Source organism: Pongo pygmaeus, chromosome 20, assembly GCF_028885625.2.
Source record: "Pongo pygmaeus isolate AG05252 chromosome 20, NHGRI_mPonPyg2-v2.0_pri, whole genome shotgun sequence".
In the NCBI taxonomy this organism is placed as follows: domain Eukaryota; kingdom Metazoa; phylum Chordata; class Mammalia; order Primates; family Hominidae; genus Pongo; species Pongo pygmaeus.
The window spans coordinates 61,649,316-61,667,506 of NC_072393.2; the positions used below are offsets into that span (position 1 = coordinate 61,649,316).

At 54.2% G+C, this 18,191-nt stretch overlaps 1 protein-coding gene across 2 annotated transcripts in view; it reads left to right on the plus strand.

Annotated features, from left to right (window-relative positions):
- The first annotated feature begins 1,357 nt into the window (after positions 1 to 1,357).
- BRSK1 (BR serine/threonine kinase 1) overlaps positions 1,358 to 18,191 on the plus strand; it is a 30,132-nt gene continuing 13,298 nt past the window's right edge. The window contains exons 1-7 of one of the 2 annotated variants that reach the window (XM_054463844.2): positions 1,358 to 1,941; positions 5,357 to 5,451; positions 5,565 to 5,650; positions 8,430 to 8,570; positions 12,981 to 13,097; positions 13,178 to 13,211; positions 13,293 to 13,361. In XM_054463844.2, the coding sequence (XP_054319819.1) occupies positions 1,806 to 1,941; positions 5,357 to 5,451; positions 5,565 to 5,650; positions 8,430 to 8,570; positions 12,981 to 13,097; positions 13,178 to 13,211; positions 13,293 to 13,361 (678 nt within the window). In that variant the 5' untranslated portion in view covers positions 1,358 to 1,805. Of the gene's footprint in view, positions 1,942 to 5,356; positions 5,452 to 5,564; positions 5,655 to 8,429; positions 8,571 to 12,980; positions 13,098 to 13,177; positions 13,212 to 13,292; positions 13,362 to 18,191 lie in introns of those variants that run through there. The other variant, XM_054463845.2, reaches the window with a different exon arrangement.

An 18,191-nucleotide genomic window follows, 5' to 3' on the forward strand; every position in this document is an offset into this window, starting at 1 on the left:
AACAGGAAGAGTGCCTGGCTGAGATTCGGCACTCATTAAAGATGTGTGGACTCAAGGTGTTGAATGGGGGACTGGGAAATCTCACAGGAGCCAATAGGTTCCTGTGTGCACTTTATTTTATTTTATTTTTGTTAGAGACGGGGCCTCACTCTGTTGCTCAGGCTGGAGTGCAGTGGTGCAAACGTAGCTCACTGCAACCTCAAACTCACTGACTCAAGCCTCAGCCTCCTAAGTAGCTGGGACTACAGGCACATGCCACCATGCCCGGCTAATTTTTAAAAAAAAATTTGTAGGGATGGGGTCTCACTGTGTTGCCCAAGCTGATCTTCCCACCTCCATCTCCCAAAGTATTGGGATTACAGGCATAAGCCACCTTGCCCAGCCCTGGGTATGCTTTACAGGGGACTTGAGAATTAAATGGGTGTCTAACACTTGCGGGTACATGACATAGAGGGATCTACGGTTTATGCGGAAAGCTAATGGGGGCGGGTTACTCACAGGCAGAGCACAGGCTTGTGGACCTGCTACAGTGGGGATCTATGGGCTATACTGGGGCCCACATGAAGATATAAAGGACCCCATGACGAGCACAGAGAATATATGGGGGTCTAAAAACATAACACAGGGAAACTGAGGGGGTTCTGGAAGCTTCTCTGTAGAAGTAAAGAGAATCCTAAATCACTCTGGGCTGTGGGTAGATATGGGGCCTTGACATTGGTGGGGACACAGACTTACCCTTACCCTGGATGGCTGGCCTTAGGGGGCTGGGGAAACAGACATGAGTTTTGGGTCAGCAACTCCAACAATTCTTTCCCCTCTCTGTCTCTGTCTCCCTTGATATGTCCCCACCTCTCCCCAGCACATGTCCCTCCACCTGTGTGTACCCCCTGGCTCTCTCTACAGCTCCACCTGCGCCCCCTCCCCCCCACCTCTCTGGCTGGTCTTCCTCTCTCTGTCTCTCTGAATCTCTGACTCTCTCCATCCCTCTGTCGGCTTCCAGCAGCTCTCTCTCCCTCTCCCTGTCTGTTTTCCCGGCTTGCCATTCCTTCCTTCTCTTCTGTCCCTGTCCATCTCTGCCCTTCCTCCCTCTCTGCCTCAGCCTGTCTCTGGTGGTCTCCATCCCTCTTGCTGTCTCTGCCTGTCTCCCGTCTCTGTGTCAGCCAGCATCTCTCTTTGTGTATCTCCATCTCTGCCCCTTCTGTTGGGTCCTCTCTCTCTCTCCATCCTTCCCTCCATCCTCTCTCCTGCATCCTCCCACCTCCTCTCCATCCCTCCAGCTGGAGGCCCGCCCCCTGCCCCCCCTCGCTCCCCCTCCCCCCTCCGAAAGGGTTAACTTTGGGGAAGGGCCCGGAGTCCCCGGATGGTGATGTCAGCGTGCCGGAGAGAAAGGACGAGGTGGCGGGGGGAGGCGGAGAGGAGGAGGAGGCGGAGGAGAGAGGGCGCGTGGGGGGGCGGGGGGGACCTCGGCCTGCAGCATCCGCCGGCCCGCACCTCAGACCCCCCCGGCGGGGGGAGGCGCAGGAAGCGGGGGGCCGGCCAGAAACGGGCTGGGGAGGGGGGGCCCCGCAGCCCCCCTGGGCCATGCTGACTCCCGGGGCCTGACCCCCCCGGGCCAGCCCCCCCTCCCCCAGCTCCGCGGCCCGCCGACTGGGGGGGGCCAGCCCAGCCCCCTGGGGACCCCCGGAGAGGTGGGGGGCAGCCGGGGGGGCCGGGACGGAGCGGTCGCCGGCCCCCACCGGAGAGACGGGGCGACCGGCCGCAGGGGGGGCGGCCGGGGGACCGGTCGGGCCGGGACCAAGGGCACCATGTCGTCCGGGGCCAAGGAGGGAGGCGGGGGCTCTCCCGCCTACCACCTCCCCCACCCCCACCCCCACCCACCCCAGCACGCCCAATATGTGGGCCCCTATCGGCTGGAGAAGACGCTGGGCAAAGGACAGACAGGTGAGCCTAGCAGGAGCGGACACCTGGGGCCGGGGCAGGGTGGAGGTGACGGCAGAGGCGGGACTCAGGGTATTCAAATGGCAGGGGCTGACTGCCCAGACCCCTGGGCCCCTCATAGAGAAGGGACTTGGGATTCAGACTCCTGGGTTCCTGGATGGAGGGGGTGGGGGGCGCAGACTCTGAGGTCCTGGAAGAGAGGGGCTGGGGGCCTGGACTCCTGGGTCTGAGGGAGGAGGGGCTGGGGGCTGGACTCCTAGGTCTGAAGGAGGAGGGCTTGGGGACCTGGACTCCTGGGTCTGAGGGAGGAGGGCCTGGGGGTCAGGACTCCTGGGTCTGAGGGAGGAGGGGCTGTGCTTGGACTCCTGAGTCTGAGGGAGGAGGGGCTGGTGGCCTGGACTCCTGGGTCTGAGGGAGGAGGGGCTTGGGGGCCTGGACTCCAGGGTCTGAGGGAGGAGGGGCTGGGGGTCTGGACTCCTGGGTCTGAGGGAGGAGGGGCTGGGGGCCTGGACTCCTAGGTCTGAGGGAGGAGGGCTTGGGGACCTGGACTCCTGGGTTTGAGGGAGGAGGGCCTGGGGGTCTGGACTCCTGGGTCTGAGGGAGGAGGGGCTGTGCCTGGACTCCTGAGTCTGAGGGAGGAGGGGCTGGTGGCCTGGACTCCAGGGTCTGAGGGAGGAGGGGCTGGAGGTCTGGACTCCTGGGTCTGAGGGAGGAGGGGACTGGGGTCCTGGACTTTTGGGTTTGAGGGAGGAGGGACTGGGGGCCTGGACTCCTGAGTATGAAGGAAGAGGGTCTGGCGTCTGGACTCCTGGGTCTGAGGGAGGAGGGGCTGGGGGCCTGGACTCCTGGGTCTGAGGGAGGAGGGGCTGGTGGCCTGGACTCCTGGGTCTGAGGGAGGAGGGGCTGGGGGTCTGGACTCCTGGGTCTGAGGGCGGAGAGGACTGGGGTCCTGGACTTTTGGGTTTGAGGGAGGAGGGACTGGGGGCCTGGACTCCTGAGTATGAAGGAAGAGGGTCTGGCGTCTGGACTTCTGGGTCTGAGGGAGGAGGGGCTGTGCCTGGACTCCTGAGTATGAAGGAAGAGGGTCTGGCGTCTGGACTTCTGGGTCTGAAGGAGGAGGGGCTGGGTGCCTGGACTCCTGAGTCTGAGGGAGGAGGGTGGTTGAAACCTCGAGTGTTGGGACAGGGAGTTTGGGGCCCCGTTGCTCCAGTCCTCATAGGGGCAGAGGCTGGAGGGGCTCCAGGGCCAGGGAGAGGATGGAGGCGGCCTGCGGAGTGGGGCCAGGCTGGGAGCTGAGGTTCTTGCTGCAGTACAGCTGCAGACTGGGGTGGAGTGCATCCGTCCTGGGAAACCTCTTCCCTCCCCACTGTCCTCTGGCCTCCCGCTCTCCAGGCAGCAAGTTGGGGTGACAGAGGCCGTGGGGCCTAGGACATTCTGCCCTTCTCTGGCATGCTGGCTCAGAGTGGGAAACAGGATGGAGGGTGGGAAGGTGGGCTGCAGCAGGCCCGTCTCCTGGAGCGGCTGTGGAAAGGGCGTTCATCCTCTGCTGTTGCTAAACGCTGGCCACCGGCCGCGGCCTCCTTCCTGCCGGATGGATGGTGGGTGGAGGTGACATGGGAGCTGAACACCCAGAGTCTCTATGAAGCTCAGGGCCAGAGCCTGCAGGAGTGGGGACCGACTGGACCGTAACTGGGAGCTGAGACCCTAGGGAAAAGGAGAGGGTCAAAGCCCCAGATCCTGAGTGGTAAGAGTGTGAAGGTGTTGCTGACCTGAATTCCTGAGTTACAGGAGAAGAAGGGGTCAGACCTGGACTGGGTCTGAGGGAGGAGGGGCTGGGGGCCTGGCGTGCTGGGTCTGAAGGAGGAGGGGCTGGGGGCCTGGAGTGCTGGGTCTGAAGGAGGAGGGGATGGGCCTGGACTCCTGGGTCTGAGGGAGGAGGGGCTGGGGGCTTGGAGTGCTGGGTCTGAGGGAGGAGGAGCTGGGCCTGGACTCCTGGGTGTGAAGGAGGACGAGTTGGGGGTCTGGAGTGCTGGGTCTGAGGGAGGAGGGGCTGGGGGTCTGGAGTGCTGAGTCTGAGGGAGAAGGGGCTGGGCCTGGACTCCTGGGTCTGAGGGAGGAGGGGCTGGGGGCCTGGAGTGTTGGGTCTGAGGGAGGAGGGGCTGGGGGTCTGGAGTGCTGGGTCTGAGGGAGGAGGGGCTGGGGGTCTGGAGTGCTGGGTCTGAGGGAGGAGGGGCTAAGGGTCTGGAGTGCTGAGTCTGAGGGAGAAGGGGCTGGGCCTGGACTCCTGGGTCTGAAGGAGGAGGGGCTGGGGGCCTGGAGTGCTGGGTCTGAGGGAGGAAGGGCTGGGGGTCTGGAGTGCTGGGTCTGAGGGAGAAGGGGCTGGGCCTGGACTCCTGGGTCTGAGGGAGGAGGGGCTGGGGGCCTGGAGTGCTGGGTCTGAGGGAGGAGGGGCTGGGGGTCTGGAGTGCTGGATCTGAGGGAGGAGGGGCTGGGGGCCTGGAGTGCTGGGTCTGAGGGAGGAGGAGCTGGACCTGTAGTGCTGGGTCTGAGGGAGGAGGGGTCTGGGGGTCTGGAGTGCTGAGTCTGAGGGAGGAGGGGCTGGGGGCCTGGACTCCTAGGTCTGAGGGAGGAGGGGGCTGGGGGGCTGGATTCCTGGGTCTGAGGGAGGAGGGGCTGGGGGTCTGGACTCCTGGGCCTGTAGCTTTAGGGGCTAGTCAGGGCTAGGTCTGTGGCTTTGGGGGCTCAGGTCCCGGAGTCGAGGGTCCTGAGGAGAGGTGTGGGCTAGGAGACCGGACATACCCTTGGTGTCTGCGTGCTGTCTGTTAGGGCTGCCATGAAGAGAAGACCTAGGAAGGCAGTTGAGGCTGGGGGTTCAGGAGGAGGTGGAGGGTGGTCTGGGGAGGGGGCAAATGTGAGATTATATTCATTGGGAGGGGGTTCAGGAGGAGGTGGAGGGTGGTCTGGGGAGGGGCAAATGTGAGATTATATTCGTTGGGAGTCATAGGGTCTCCAAAAGATTGAAAAGTAGAGAATACAAGGAAGTGATGGAGAGAGAGACAGAGAAAGTGGGGGCGCGGGGGCTTGGAGGAGACAGACTCGGGGAGACATGGTGAGGAAAGAATGCGTGGCAGGCAGGCTCCCCAGGACGGAGAGGGTGAGGGCTAGGGGTGGCTGGCAGAGGAGAGGGGCACCTGGCTGGATGGACAGTCAGGAGGAACGGACTGGCAGGAGGGAGGGGAAGGGTGGTTTTGTGGGAGTGTGGGCTGTCAGCCCCAGGAGTTCAGGTCTGATGTGTTCAGGCCATTGTTAAACAGCCAGCCCAGGAGGAATGAGCAAACAGGGTGGCCAAGAGGGACATAGGCGCTGGGGACAAAGGGGACCCAGCGGAACACCCCACATTTTCACCCTGCTCCCCCAGGGCTGGTTAAACTCGGGGTCCACTGCATCACGGGTCAGAAGGTCGCCATCAAGATCGTGAACCGGGAGAAGCTGTCGGAGTCGGTGCTGATGAAGGTGTGTGCGCCTGCTGCAGTGTGCCTGCGGGCAGGGGGGGCCTCCGGGGCTGAGGGCAGGGACAGGGCCGTGCTGACCTCTTTTCCCGTGTCCCCACCCCTCTTGACCCTCAGGTGGAGCGGGAGATCGCCATCCTGAAGCTCATCGAACACCCACATGTCCTCAAGCTCCACGACGTCTACGAGAACAAGAAATATTTGTAGGTATTTATAGACACCCAACCCTACCCCATCCTCCCTCTCCAGGTTACCAGGGTGGGACTTCTCCAGAAACAGGGCCTGGGGGGCCTGGGGGACCTGCAGCTCTCCAGGCTGGACCACTGAAGGCCCAGTCCCTTGCCTGTTGCACAAGGAAGCCCCCGACACACAGGGAACCCCACTGTTTTCACGCTGTGTTGGGCCTGAGGCCAAGGGCAACCATCCTCCTACCGTGTCCCCAGCTCCAGCTCCTCGCCCTGTGGCACTGCATGGAATGCCCTCTGCTAGACAAGCAGGGTGCCCTCGACCAGACCCAATTTGATATGGGCAGATGCCTCCTGTTTGTAAGGCAAGGGGCCTAGCAAAGCCCAAAGGATCTTCCCAAACCCCCACTCTGGAGCACTGGAGAGCCCCCCTTCTCCCCCGGCATAACTTCGGGTGCCGTGGCTGGACACCCCAACAATGGGCCGCCTTAGGAGTTCTGAGTCAGTATCTCAAAGGAGATGGGGGTGGGGTGGGGGTCCAGCTGTCCAGACTCCAGAGAATGGGCCTCTTTGTCCAAACTCTGGTGACCCAAAGGACAGCTGGGCTGGGAAGCTGGAGAGGGGACAGCCCTCGTGCTCCCCCGCCGGCACCCAGTCCCCAGGATGAACTGACATCAGGTCCGTCGATGCTGGCGCAGGTTTCACCTCACAGGAAGCTGTCTGCCCGGCGCTCATGGGACCTGCTCGCAGGCTTTCCCAGGTGTGGTGGTAGGGAGGGGCTATTGTCCGGACCGGCGCATGGGCGCTCCCACTCCACTCTTGGCGTAGGGAGGCAGGGCCGTGGGAGTTTATTCTTCGGGCAGGAATCCCAGCCATCTGAGAGCTCATAGAAATTGAGCTTTTGGGGCCAGGTGCGGTGGCTCATGCCTGTAATCCCAACACTTTGGGAGGCCAAGATGGGCGGATTGCTTGAAGAGTACGAGACCAGCCTGAGCAACATGGCAAAACCCTGTCTCTACAAAAAATAAAAAAATTAGCCGGGCATGGTGGTGTGCACGTGTAGCCCCAGCTACCTGGGGGGCTGAGGTGGGAGGATTGCGTGATCCTGGTAGGTCGAGGCTGGAGTGAGCCGTTTTTGTGCTGTTGCACTCCAGCAGAGTGAGACCCTGTCTTAAAAAGAAAAAAAAGTTGAGCTTTTGTTTCCCAGAAGCTGATAGGAATTAGTTTTAACCTCCCAGAGCCTGATGGGATTTGGAGTCTAGAATCCAAATGGTTGATGGAGGCTGGGCGCGGTGGCTCACGCCTGTAATCCAGCACTTTGGGAGGCCAAGGCAGGTGGATCACGAGGTCAGGAGTTCAAGACCAACCTGGCCAAGACAGTGAAACCCCGTCTCTACTAAAAATACGAGAAAATTAGCCAGGCGTGGTGGCAGGCACCTGTAATCTCAGCTACTTGGGAGGCTGAGGCAGAGAATTGCTTGAACCTGGGAGGTGGAGGTTGTAGTGAGCTGAGATCACGCCACTGCACTCTAGCCTGAGCGACAGAGTGAGACTCTGTCTCAAAAAAAAAAAAAAACTATAAAACTTGGGAGTTTGAGACCAGCCTGGCCAACATGGCAAAACCCCATCTCTACTAAAAATACAAAAATTAACTGAGTGTGGTGGTACACCTGTAGTCCTAGCTACTTGGGAGGCTGAGGTGGGAGAATTGCTTGAACCTGGGAGGCAGAGGCTGCAGTGAGCCAAGATTGTGCCACTGCATTCCAGCATGGGCAACAGAGCAAGACTCTGCCTCAAAAAAAAAAAAAAAAACAAAACAAAACTCCAAACAACAACAAAAATGGTTGATGGAAACTGGAACCCTGTGTCCCAGAGGCTTATGGGAAGTGGGTTTTGGGGTTTTTTTGTTGTTTTGTTTTTTTGAGACAGAGTTTTGCTCTTGTTGTCCAGGCTGGAGTGCAATGGCTCGATCTCGGCTCACCACAACCTCCACCTCCTGGGTTCAAGTGATTCTCCTGCGTCAGCCTCCCGAGTGGCTGGGATTACAGGCACGCGCCACCGTGCCCAGCTAATTTTGTATTTTTAGTAGAGACGGGGTTTCACCATGTTGGTCAGGCTGGTCTCGAACTCCTGACCTCAAGTGATCCACCCACTTCGACCTCCCAAAGTGCTGGGATTACAGGCATAAGCCACCGTGTCTGGCCAGAAGTGGGGGTTTTTAACTTCTAGGCGCTGATGGGAGTTGTTGTCTGTTGCCTCACAGAAGCTGGCTTGGACTGGTGCAACCTTGCAATCGTTAATACCCAAAAATGAATTCAAATTTGAGTTTCCTCACTCCAGAGAGAATTAGAGGCTTGGCTTTCTAGGGGCTAATAGGAGTAGGGGTATCTTCACTTCTCAGGGTCCTATAAGAGGGGGTCTTTGACCTTCAGGTGCTAATAGAGTCGCCTTATCTCCTGAAACCATTACGAGTCAAAGTGTTGGTTCCCCTCTGAAGCTGACATGGGAGGCTCTGCTGCCGAGGGCTAATGGGACTTGAGTTTGGTTTCCTAGAGACTGGTGGAAACTGGAGTCACTTCCTCCCAGGGAGTGATGGGAACTGGAGTCTCTTCCTCCCAGGAATTGATGGGAACTGGAGTCTCTTCCTCCCAGGGACCCATGGGAATTGGAGTCTCTTTCTCCCAAGGATCATGGGAATTGGAGTTCTCTGCCACCAGGGGCCAACGGAAGTGGGAGACCAGGCCCTTTGGTCCTCCACATGCCCCTTCCAGCCCTCTGCCCCCTCTATATCCTTTAGGTACCTGGTTCTGGAGCACGTCTCGGGGGGTGAGCTATTCGACTACCTGGTAAAGAAGGGGAGACTGACGCCCAAGGAGGCCCGAAAGTTCTTCCGCCAGATTGTGTCTGCGCTGGACTTCTGCCACAGCTACTCCATCTGGTGAGTGGGCAGCTTGAGGGGGAGGAGGGGCTGAGGGCTGCCCAGCAGACAGGCCCTTGGGGGCATGTGGAGGGCTGAGCAAAAGCCATGTGGTCGGCCCCCAAACTTTATCCCATTGAGACATAACTCATACACCAGAAAATTCCTCCTTTTAGAGTGTGTAATTCAGTGGTTTTTGATATATTTGCAGCGGTATACATCTGCCACTGTGGAATTTTAGAACATTTTCTCACCCTGTACCCATTAAGTAAGCAGTCACTCCCTATTCCCCTCCTGCCCCCAGCCCCCGGCAACTTATTTTCTGTCTGTATGGATTTACCTATTCTAGACACTTTATATAAATGGAATCATACCATACATGGCCCTTTTTGTATTGTTTTGTTTTGTTTTTGAGATGGAGTTTTGCTCTTGTTGCCCAGCAGGAGTGCAATGGTGTGATCTTGGCTCACTGCAACCTCTGCCTCCCAGGTGCAATTGATTCTCCTGCCTCAGCCTCCGGAGTAGCTGGGATTACAAGTGCACACCACTATACCTGGCTAATTTTGTATTTTTTTAGTAAAGTCGGGGTTTCACCATGTTGGTCAGGCTGGTCTCGAACTCCTGACCTCAGGTGATCTGCCCGCCTAGGCCTCCCAAAGTTCTAGGATTACAGGCGTGAGCCACCACTCCCGGCCTCTTTGCCCATTGTTAATTCAGTTATTTTTTAAAATTTGATTTAGTCTTTTTATTATTGATTTGTAACAATTTTTTATTCTAGGAACAAGAGATTACTGTAGGAATAACTCCTAAAAATTATTCTGTATGATGACAGTAAGAACGAGGGGGAAAATTTAACAAAGAAAAAAAAGAATTGTTTATTCTAGATGCAAGTCTTTAATCAGTATACATTTTTAAATTATTTTCTCCAAGTCTGTACCATGTTTTTACATTTTTATAACAGTCTTGTGAAAAGCAAAAGATTTTTCATTTTGATAAATTCCAGTTTGTTGATTTTTTTATTTTACACCTCATGCTTTTTCTTTTTTTTCTTTTTTTTTTGAGATGGAGTCTTGCTCTGTCACCCAGGCTGGAGTGCAGTGGCGCGATCTCGGCTCACTGCAAGCTCCGCCTCCTGGGTTCACGCCATTCTCCTGCCTCAGCCTCCCAAGTAGCTGGGACTACAGGCGCCCGCCACCATGCCTGGCTAATTTTTTGTATTTTTAGTAGAGATGGGGTTTCACCATGTTAGCCAGGATGGTCTCAATCTCCTGACCTTGTAATCTGCCCATCTTGGCCTCCCAAAGTGCTGGGATTACAGGCGTGAGCCACCGCACCCGGCCTACACCTCATGCTTTTTCTGTCCTATTTAAGAAACCTTTGCCCAACTCAAGGTCACTAAGGTCCTCTTGTATGTTTTCTAGAAGTTGTATAGTTTTAGCTCTTGCATTTAGGTCTGGCATCCATTTCAAGTTAATTTTTGTATATGGTGTGAAGTAAGGGTTGAGTAAGGGTTATTTATTTATTTATTTTTAGTTTAGTTTAGTTATTGAGACAGAGTCTTGCTATGTTGCTCAGGCTTGTCTCAAACTCCTGGGCTCAAGGCATGAGCCACTGCGCCTGGCCTATATGTCCACTTGTAAAGATTTTTTTTTGGCTGGGCATGGTAGCACACGCCTGTAATCCCAGCACTTTGGGAGGCCAAGGCGGGCAGATCACCTGAGCTCAGGAGTTCGAGACCAGCCTGGGCAACAAAGTGAGACCCCTCCCATCTCTCCAAAAAATAAAAATAATTAGCTGGATGTGGTGGCGTGTGCCTGTGGTCCCAGCTACTTGGGAAGCTGTGGTAGGAGGATTGCTTGAACCCAGGAGGTTGAGGCTGCAGTGAGGCAACAGAGTGAGACCCTGTCTCAAAAAAATAAAAAGTTATTATTTTTTTCATTGAATTGACTTTAGCCTCCAAATCAGATATTAAATGTGCAACGTTTTTATAACTGTTAAGGTACAAAATGAATGCCTTCATCTTTTAGCCTCCTTCATTTGCACATCTCTCTCACTAAGATGTGTTTTGGAGATGGGGTGGGGATCACGGTAGAGGGACTCAGACTTGCGGTAAAGCTTGTTGATAAAAAGGCCACCTACTTAAATTTTCGGTTTTGTCTTTTTTTATTTTTTGAGACGGAGTCTCGCTGTCACCCAGGCTGGAGTGCAATGGCACGATCTCAGCTCACTGCAACCTCCACCTCCCAGGTTCAAGCGATTCTCCTGTCTCAACCTTCCGAGTACCTGGGACTACAGGCACCCGCCACTATGCCCAGCTAATTTTTTGTATTTTTAGTAGAGACGGGGTTTCACCATGTTGGCCAGGCTGGTCTCGAACTCCTGACCTCAGGTGATCCACCCACCTCGGCCTCCTGAAGTACTGGGATTACAGGTGTGAGCCACAGCACCTGGCCCTGTTTAAATTTTCGACACCTTCCTGTTGACAAGATTGTCAAAACCCTGATATTGAAACCCTGGCCTCTAGGGGGAGATATTCAACATATTTAACAAGTATGACCCAGTTAATGGCCAGGCCAAATGGAAACTGCATACACTCCCTCTCTCCCCAGACACCAACCCTTAAACCTTGAGGAGTTTGGTTCAGGGGTGGGAAGGTCCCAAGACAGGAACCAAGGATTTTAAGAACCAGCTGCATATCAGCTTTACCTCAAAATATCTCACTTTGTACATATTCAAATACTTACAGATAAACTAATATAATGTCTGGGATCTCCTACAAACTAATTTGGGTTGGGGAGGAGTATGTAAAGGACAGAGATGAGATGAGATTGGCCCTAAGCTGATCATGGATGAAGCTGGGAGATGGGTAAGTGAGGCTTCCTCTTACTTTCTCTCCAGTTTTGGGCACGTTTGTAATTGTCTATTATAAAAAGTTTCCAGGCCAGGCGCGGTGGCTCACGCCTGTAATCCCAGCATTTTGGGAGGCCGAGGCAGGTGGATTACCTGAGGTGAAGAGTTCGAGGCCAGCCTGGCCAACATGGTGAAACCCTGTCTCTACTAAAAATACAAAAATTAGCTGGGCGTGGTGGCACATGCCTATAATCCCAGCTACTCGGGAGGCTGAGGCAGGAGAATTGCTTGAGCCCAGGAGACGGAGGTTGCAGTGAGCCGAGATTGTGCCACTGCAGTGCAGCCTGGTCGACAGAGTGAGACTGTCTCAAAAAAAAAAAAAAAGGTTTCCAAAGCCGGACATGGTGATGCACGCCTGTGGCTCCAGCTACTGAAGAGGCTGAGGCCAGAGGATCACTTGAGCTGGGGAGGTCAAGGCTGCAGTGAGCTATGATTGTGGTACTGCACTCCAGGCCGGGCAACAGAAAGGGACCCCATCTCTAAACATACACTTGATCTTAGCCAAAAGGCCGAGAAGCAATGCCCATCTCTAAAAATAAAAAATAAAATAGGCCAGGCGCGGTGGCTCAGCCCTGTAATCCCAGCACTTTGGGAGGCCAAGGCAGGTGGATCACCCGAGGTCAGGAGTTCAAGACCAACCTGGCCAACATGGTAAAACTCTGTCTCTACTAAAAATACAAAAATTAGGCCTGGCGCGGTGGCTCATGCCTGTAATCCCAGCACTTCTTGAACCCGGGAGGCGGAGGTTGTGGTGAGCTGAGATCACGCCATTGCACTCCAGCCTAGGCAACAGAGCGAGACTTCGTCTCAAAAAAAAAAAAAAATACAAAAATTAGCTGGGTGTGGTGGCACACGCCTGCAATCCCAGCTACTCAGGAGGCTGAAACAGGAGAATCACTTGAATCCAGGATGCGGAGGTTGCAGTGAGCCGAGATCATGCCACTGTACTCCAGCCTGGGTGATAGAATGAGACTCCATCTCAATAAATAAATAAATAAATAAATAAGGCTGGGCGCTGTGGCTCACACCTGTAATCCCAGCACTTTGAGAGGCCAAGGCGGGAGGATCACGAGGTCAGGAGTTCGAGGCCAGCCTGGCCAACATAATGAAACCCCATCTCTATTAAAAATACAAAAATTAGCCGGGCGTGGTGGTGCGGCCTGTAGTCCCAGCTACTCGGGAGGCTGAGGCAGGAGAATCCCTTGGACCCAGGAGACAGAGGTTGCAGTGAGCTGAGATCGTGCCACTGCACTCCAGCCTGGGAGACAGAGCGAGATTCCATCCCAATAATAATAATAATAATAATAATAATAATAATAATAAATACATACATACATACATACATACAATAAAAAATTAAAAATTTTTAAAAAGACTAAAATTAATGAATGATAATAAATGGTCTCTCATCCCCTAAAAATCCAAAAAATATGCAGAAGTTTTCCACTGTTAGCGCCAGTGAGTGGGGCCTGGGTCTCCTGGGAGGAAGGGAGAGGCCTGAGTCCCACCTGGCTGTCTCAGCCACAGAGACCTAAAGCCCGAGAACCTGCTTTTGGATGAGAAAAACAACATCCGCATTGCAGACTTCGGCATGGCATCCCTGCAGGTGGGGGACAGCCTCCTGGAGACCAGCTGCGGGTGAGTGGGGACTGGGCTCCCGAGGCCCTGGGCAGGGGTTTAGAAGCTGGCTGGAGGCTCACATCAGCTCTCTCCCTCAGGTCCCCCCATTATGCGTGTCCAGAGGTGATTAAGGTGAGTGAGGGGCGGGTGGAGGGGAGAGGGGTGGAGGCAGCAGTGAGGAGCGATGAAGTCACAACTGGCCTTCCCTTCCAGGGGGAAAAGTATGATGGCCGCCGGGCAGACATGTGGAGCTGTGGAGTCATCCTCTTCGCCCTGCTCGTGGTAAGGCGCCCTCACCTCTCCTGTCATTTCTAGATCAATCCCACCTGGTGGGAGCATAGGACAGTACCTTCCATCCTCACCTGGGGGTCATCTCCTGAATTTATTTATGAATTTTATTTATTTATTTATTTTGAGACAGAGTCTTGCCCTGTCACCCAGGCTGGAGTGCAGTGGCATGATCTCAGCTCACTGCAACCTCTGCCTCCCAGCTTCAAGCAATTCTCCTGCCTCAGCCTCCTGAGTAGCTGGGATTACAGGCGCCCACCACCACATCTGGATAATTTTTGAATTTTTAGTAGAGACAGGGTTTCGCCACATTGGCCAGGCTGGTCTTGAACTCCTGACCTCAGGTGATCCACCTGCCTCTGCCTCCCAAAGTGCTGGGATTACAGGTGTGAGCCACTGAACCCGGCCTATTTATTTATTTATTTTGAGACAGAGTCTTGCTCTGTCGCCCAGGCTGGAGTGCGGTGGTGCAGTTTTGGCTCACTGCAACCTACGCCTCCCGGGTTCAAGCTATTCTCCTGCCTCAGCTTCCCGAGTAGCTGGGACTCCAGGTGCCTGCCACCACGCTTGGCTAATTTTTGTATCTTTAGTAGAGACGGAGTTTCACCATGTTGGCCAGGTTGGTTTCGAACTCCTGGCCTCAAGTGATCCACCCTCCTCGGCCTCCCAGAATGCTGAGATTACAAGCATGAGCCACCGTGTCTGGCAGCTGAATTTATTTTATTTTTATTTTTATTTATTTATTTTTTTTGAGACAGGGTCTCTCTGTGTCGCCCAGGCTGGAGTGCAGTGGCACCATCACAGCTCACTGCAGTCTCAATCTCCCAGGCTCAAGCAGTCCTCCCACCTCAGCCTCCCAAGCAGCTGGGATTATAGGCTATTGCTAACACGCCCAGCTAATTTTTGTATTTTTCACAGAGACAGGGTTTCGCCTTGTTTCCCTGGTCGGTCCCAAACTCCTGGGCTCAACTGATCTGCCCACCTCAGTCTCCCAAAGTGCTGGGATTACATGCGTGAGGCCACCAAGCCCAGCCCATCTCTCGAATATTTCACTGGTAATGGGAAAGATACTACATTAACCAACAGACCAAGATCCTGGAGTTCCCCCACTCTGTGCAGAGCTAACCTTTTCATTCACAGAACTGTGGGTTAAAAACATAAAAGAACTATGGGATAGTCTCCAGGAAGAACCCCAGAAAGGAACAAGGCATCCAGGAGCACCTGGAGGGCTTGATACAATGACTGTTTACCAGCTGATTCCAGGGCATTGCGATACTGTAATAAGTATAACCAGGCCGGGCACGGAGGCTCACACCTGTAATCCCAGCACTTCAGGAGGCCAAGCGGGGGGCAGCTCACCTGGGGCCAGAAGTTTGAGACCAGCTTGGCCAACATGGTGAAACCCCATCTCTACCAGAAATACAAAAACTAGCTGGGCTTGGTGGCGCATGCCTGTAGTCCCAGCTACTCAGGAGGCTGAGGCAGGAGAATCACTTGAACCCGGGAGGTGGAGTTTGCAATGAGTCGAGATCACGTCACTGCACTCCAGCCTGGGCGACAGAGTAAGACCCTGTCTAAAAATAAATATATATAGCCAGATCGTAGGCTATCAGCCCTGCTCCTACCACAGGGCCTTTCTGCCTGGGACACTCTGCTACCTACTAGCCTTGTTGCTCACTTAGTTCATATCTAGACTTCTTCAAGCTCTCTGCTCAGTTGTCACATTTCCAGGAAGCTTCCCCTGCCCCCGCTTTTCCTCCCCACTCCTGTGAGGTCAGACCCCCCCGTGGTAGGCTCCCTTCTTCCTGGCAACGATCAGAGTTGTTGCTGTGCATTTGGTTGCCTAATTTGTTGAGTGGCATCTCCCTTCCTTTCCATATCATCAGCTCCCTGAGGTCAGGGCCTATGTCCGGGGCGTTTGTCTTTGTGTGTTTTATTTCATTTTGCTGGCTTGCCTTTGCAAACCTAAAGTTGACACATGTAAGCCCCCAGTGAACACCTCTAGCGAGAATAAATCAGCAATTGTCCGGGCGCAATGACTCACGCCAGTAATCCCAGCACTTTGGGAGGCTGAGGTGGGAGGATTGCTTGAGCCCAGGAGTTCAAGACCAGCCTGGGCAACATAGCAAGCAAGACCCCATCTCAAAAGAAAGTTAAAAAATTAGCCAGTCATGGCCGGGCGCGGTGGCCCATGCCTGTAATCACAGCACTTTGGGAGGCTGAGGTGGGTGGATCACGAGGTCAGGAGATCGAGACCATCCTGGCTAATGTGGTGAAACCCCGTCTCTACTAAAAATACAAAAAAATTAGCCGGGCGTGGTGGCAGGTGCCTGTAGTCCCAGTTACTCAGGAGGCTGAGGCAGGAGAATGGTGTGAACCCAGGAGGCGGAGCTTGCAGTGAGCCGAGATCATGCCACTGCACTCCAGCCTGGGAGACAGAGCGAGACTCCATCTCAAAAAAAAAAATTATCCGGGCATGGTGGCACATGCCTGTAGTCCCAGTTGCTCAGAGGCTGAGGTGGGAAAATTGCTCGAGCCCTGGAGGTCAAGGCTATAGTGAGTCATGATCATGCCACCGAACTCCAGCCTGGATGACAGAGTGACACCTTGTCTCAAAAATAAATAAATAAATAAATAAATAAATAAGTAGAAAAGAAAAAGAATACATAAGTTTTTTTGTTTGTTTGTTTGTTTTTGAGACGGATTCTTGCTCTGTCACACATGATGGAGTGTAGTGGCGCCATCTCGGCTCACTGCAACCTCCACCTCCTGGATTCAAGCAATTCTCCTGCCTCAGCCTCCCAAGTAGCAGGGACTACAGGCATGTGCCGCCACGCCTGGCTAATTTTTGTATTTTTAGTAGACATGGGGTTTCACCATTTTGGCCAGGCTGGTCTCGAACTCGACCTCGGTGATCCGCCCGCCTCTGCCTCCCAGAGTGCTGGGATTACAGGTGTGAGCCACCGCGCCCGGCCATAAGCAGTTTTTTTTATTCCAGGCACTGTCCCGACCATGTTATTTCACACAATTCCCTCAGCGGTCCCAGAGAGGGGAAGTGACTGGCCCACGGGCACGCAGCTGATAAGCCGCAGGCCTGGGGTCAGTCCTTGGTCTCTTAACCACCAGGCTACATAACGGATACTAAGGGCGATGAGGCCAGCTCCAAGCTGCCTTCCCGGGGCTCACCACTCCATGGGGAGAACAGCCGAGGTGCTCTGGAGACTAGCTAAGAACGTTCAGAACTCGGCCCTTCTTCACTTGCTGGCTAAAAGCCTGGTTCTGGAGCCCATCCAGCCGAGTTCCAATCCCTGCTCCCTCTCCCCGAGCCAGCCAGTCACCTTCCCTCAGTGTCCGCATCTGCACCATAGGAATACACATCATACCTATCATTGTAAGGGTTTTCTTTTCATTTTTATTTTATTTACTTATTTTTTCATTTTGAGACAGAGTTTCGCTCTTGTCACCCAGGCTGGTGTGCAATGGCGCGATCTCGGCTCACTGCAACCTCCGCCTCCCAGGTTCAAGATTCTCCTGCCTCAGCCTCCCGAGTAGCTGGGACTACAGGCACCTGCCACCATGCCCGGCTAATTTTTTTGTATTTTTAGTAGAGACGGGGTTTCTCCATGTTGGCCAGGCTGGTCTCGAACTCCTGACCTCAGGTGATCCACCCACCTCAGCTTCCCAGAGTGCTGGGATTACAGGTGTGAGCCACTGCCCCCGGCCCACTGTGAGGGTTTAAATTAAATGCTGCACGTGAAGCCCCTGGCACAATGCTTGATGATTATTATTAGTAGTTTTTCTTTTTTTTGTTTCTTTTTTTTTTTTTTTTTTTTTTTGAGATGAAGTCTTAGTCTTGCTCTATAGCCCAGGCTGGAGTGCAATGGCTCGATCTTGTTGGCGGCAACCTCCACTTCCTGGGTTCAAGTTATTTCTGGCTAATTTTTGTATTTTTAGTAGAGACGGGGTTTCACCATGTTGGCCAGGCTGGTCTTGAACTCCTGACCTCAAGTGATCTGCCCACCTCAGCCTTCCAAAGTGCTGGGATTACAGGCATGAGCCACCGCACCTGGCCTAGTAGTTTATTCTTGTTCCAATAGTTCCTCATCATTTGCAGATTCCATATTTGCAAATTTGCCCACCTGTCAAAATGTATCTGTAACCCAAAATAGTCCTGGAGGTGCTTTCACAGTCATTGGCAGACATGCCCAGAGCAGGGGAGACCTGAGCCGCCCACCCAAGGTGCAGGTTCCCGGCTGAGGTCAAACAAAGTGACCCTGTTTCAGCTCTCATCCTGTAAACAATCCCCCTTTCACCACCTATTTTGTGTCACGTTTTTCGCATTTTTGTGTTGTTGGTGGCAATTTCGCTGTTTAAAATGGCCGCGAAGCCAAGTGCTTCTGAAGTGCCGTCTGGTGTTCCTAAGCGCGGGAGGCTGTGATGTCCCTTCTGGAGAAAGCCCCTCTGATGGGCGTGCTTTGTTCAGGAATGACTTGCAGTGCTGCTGGCCATGAGTTCCGCATCAATGACACAGTACATATGAAAGGTGTCTTTAGGCTGGGTGCGGTGGCTCACGCCTGTAATCCCAGCACTTTGGGAGGCTGAGGCGGGCAGATCATGAAGTCAGGAGTTTGAGACCAGCCTGGCCAACACAGTGAAACTCCATCTCTACTAAACATACAAAAATTAGCCGGGCGTGGTGGCGGGTGCCTGTAATCCCAGCTACTCAGGAGGCTGAGGCATGAGAATTGCTTGAACTTGGGAGGCGGAGCTTGCAGTGAGCCAAGGTCGTGGCACTGCACTCTGGGCTACAGCGCTAGACTCCGT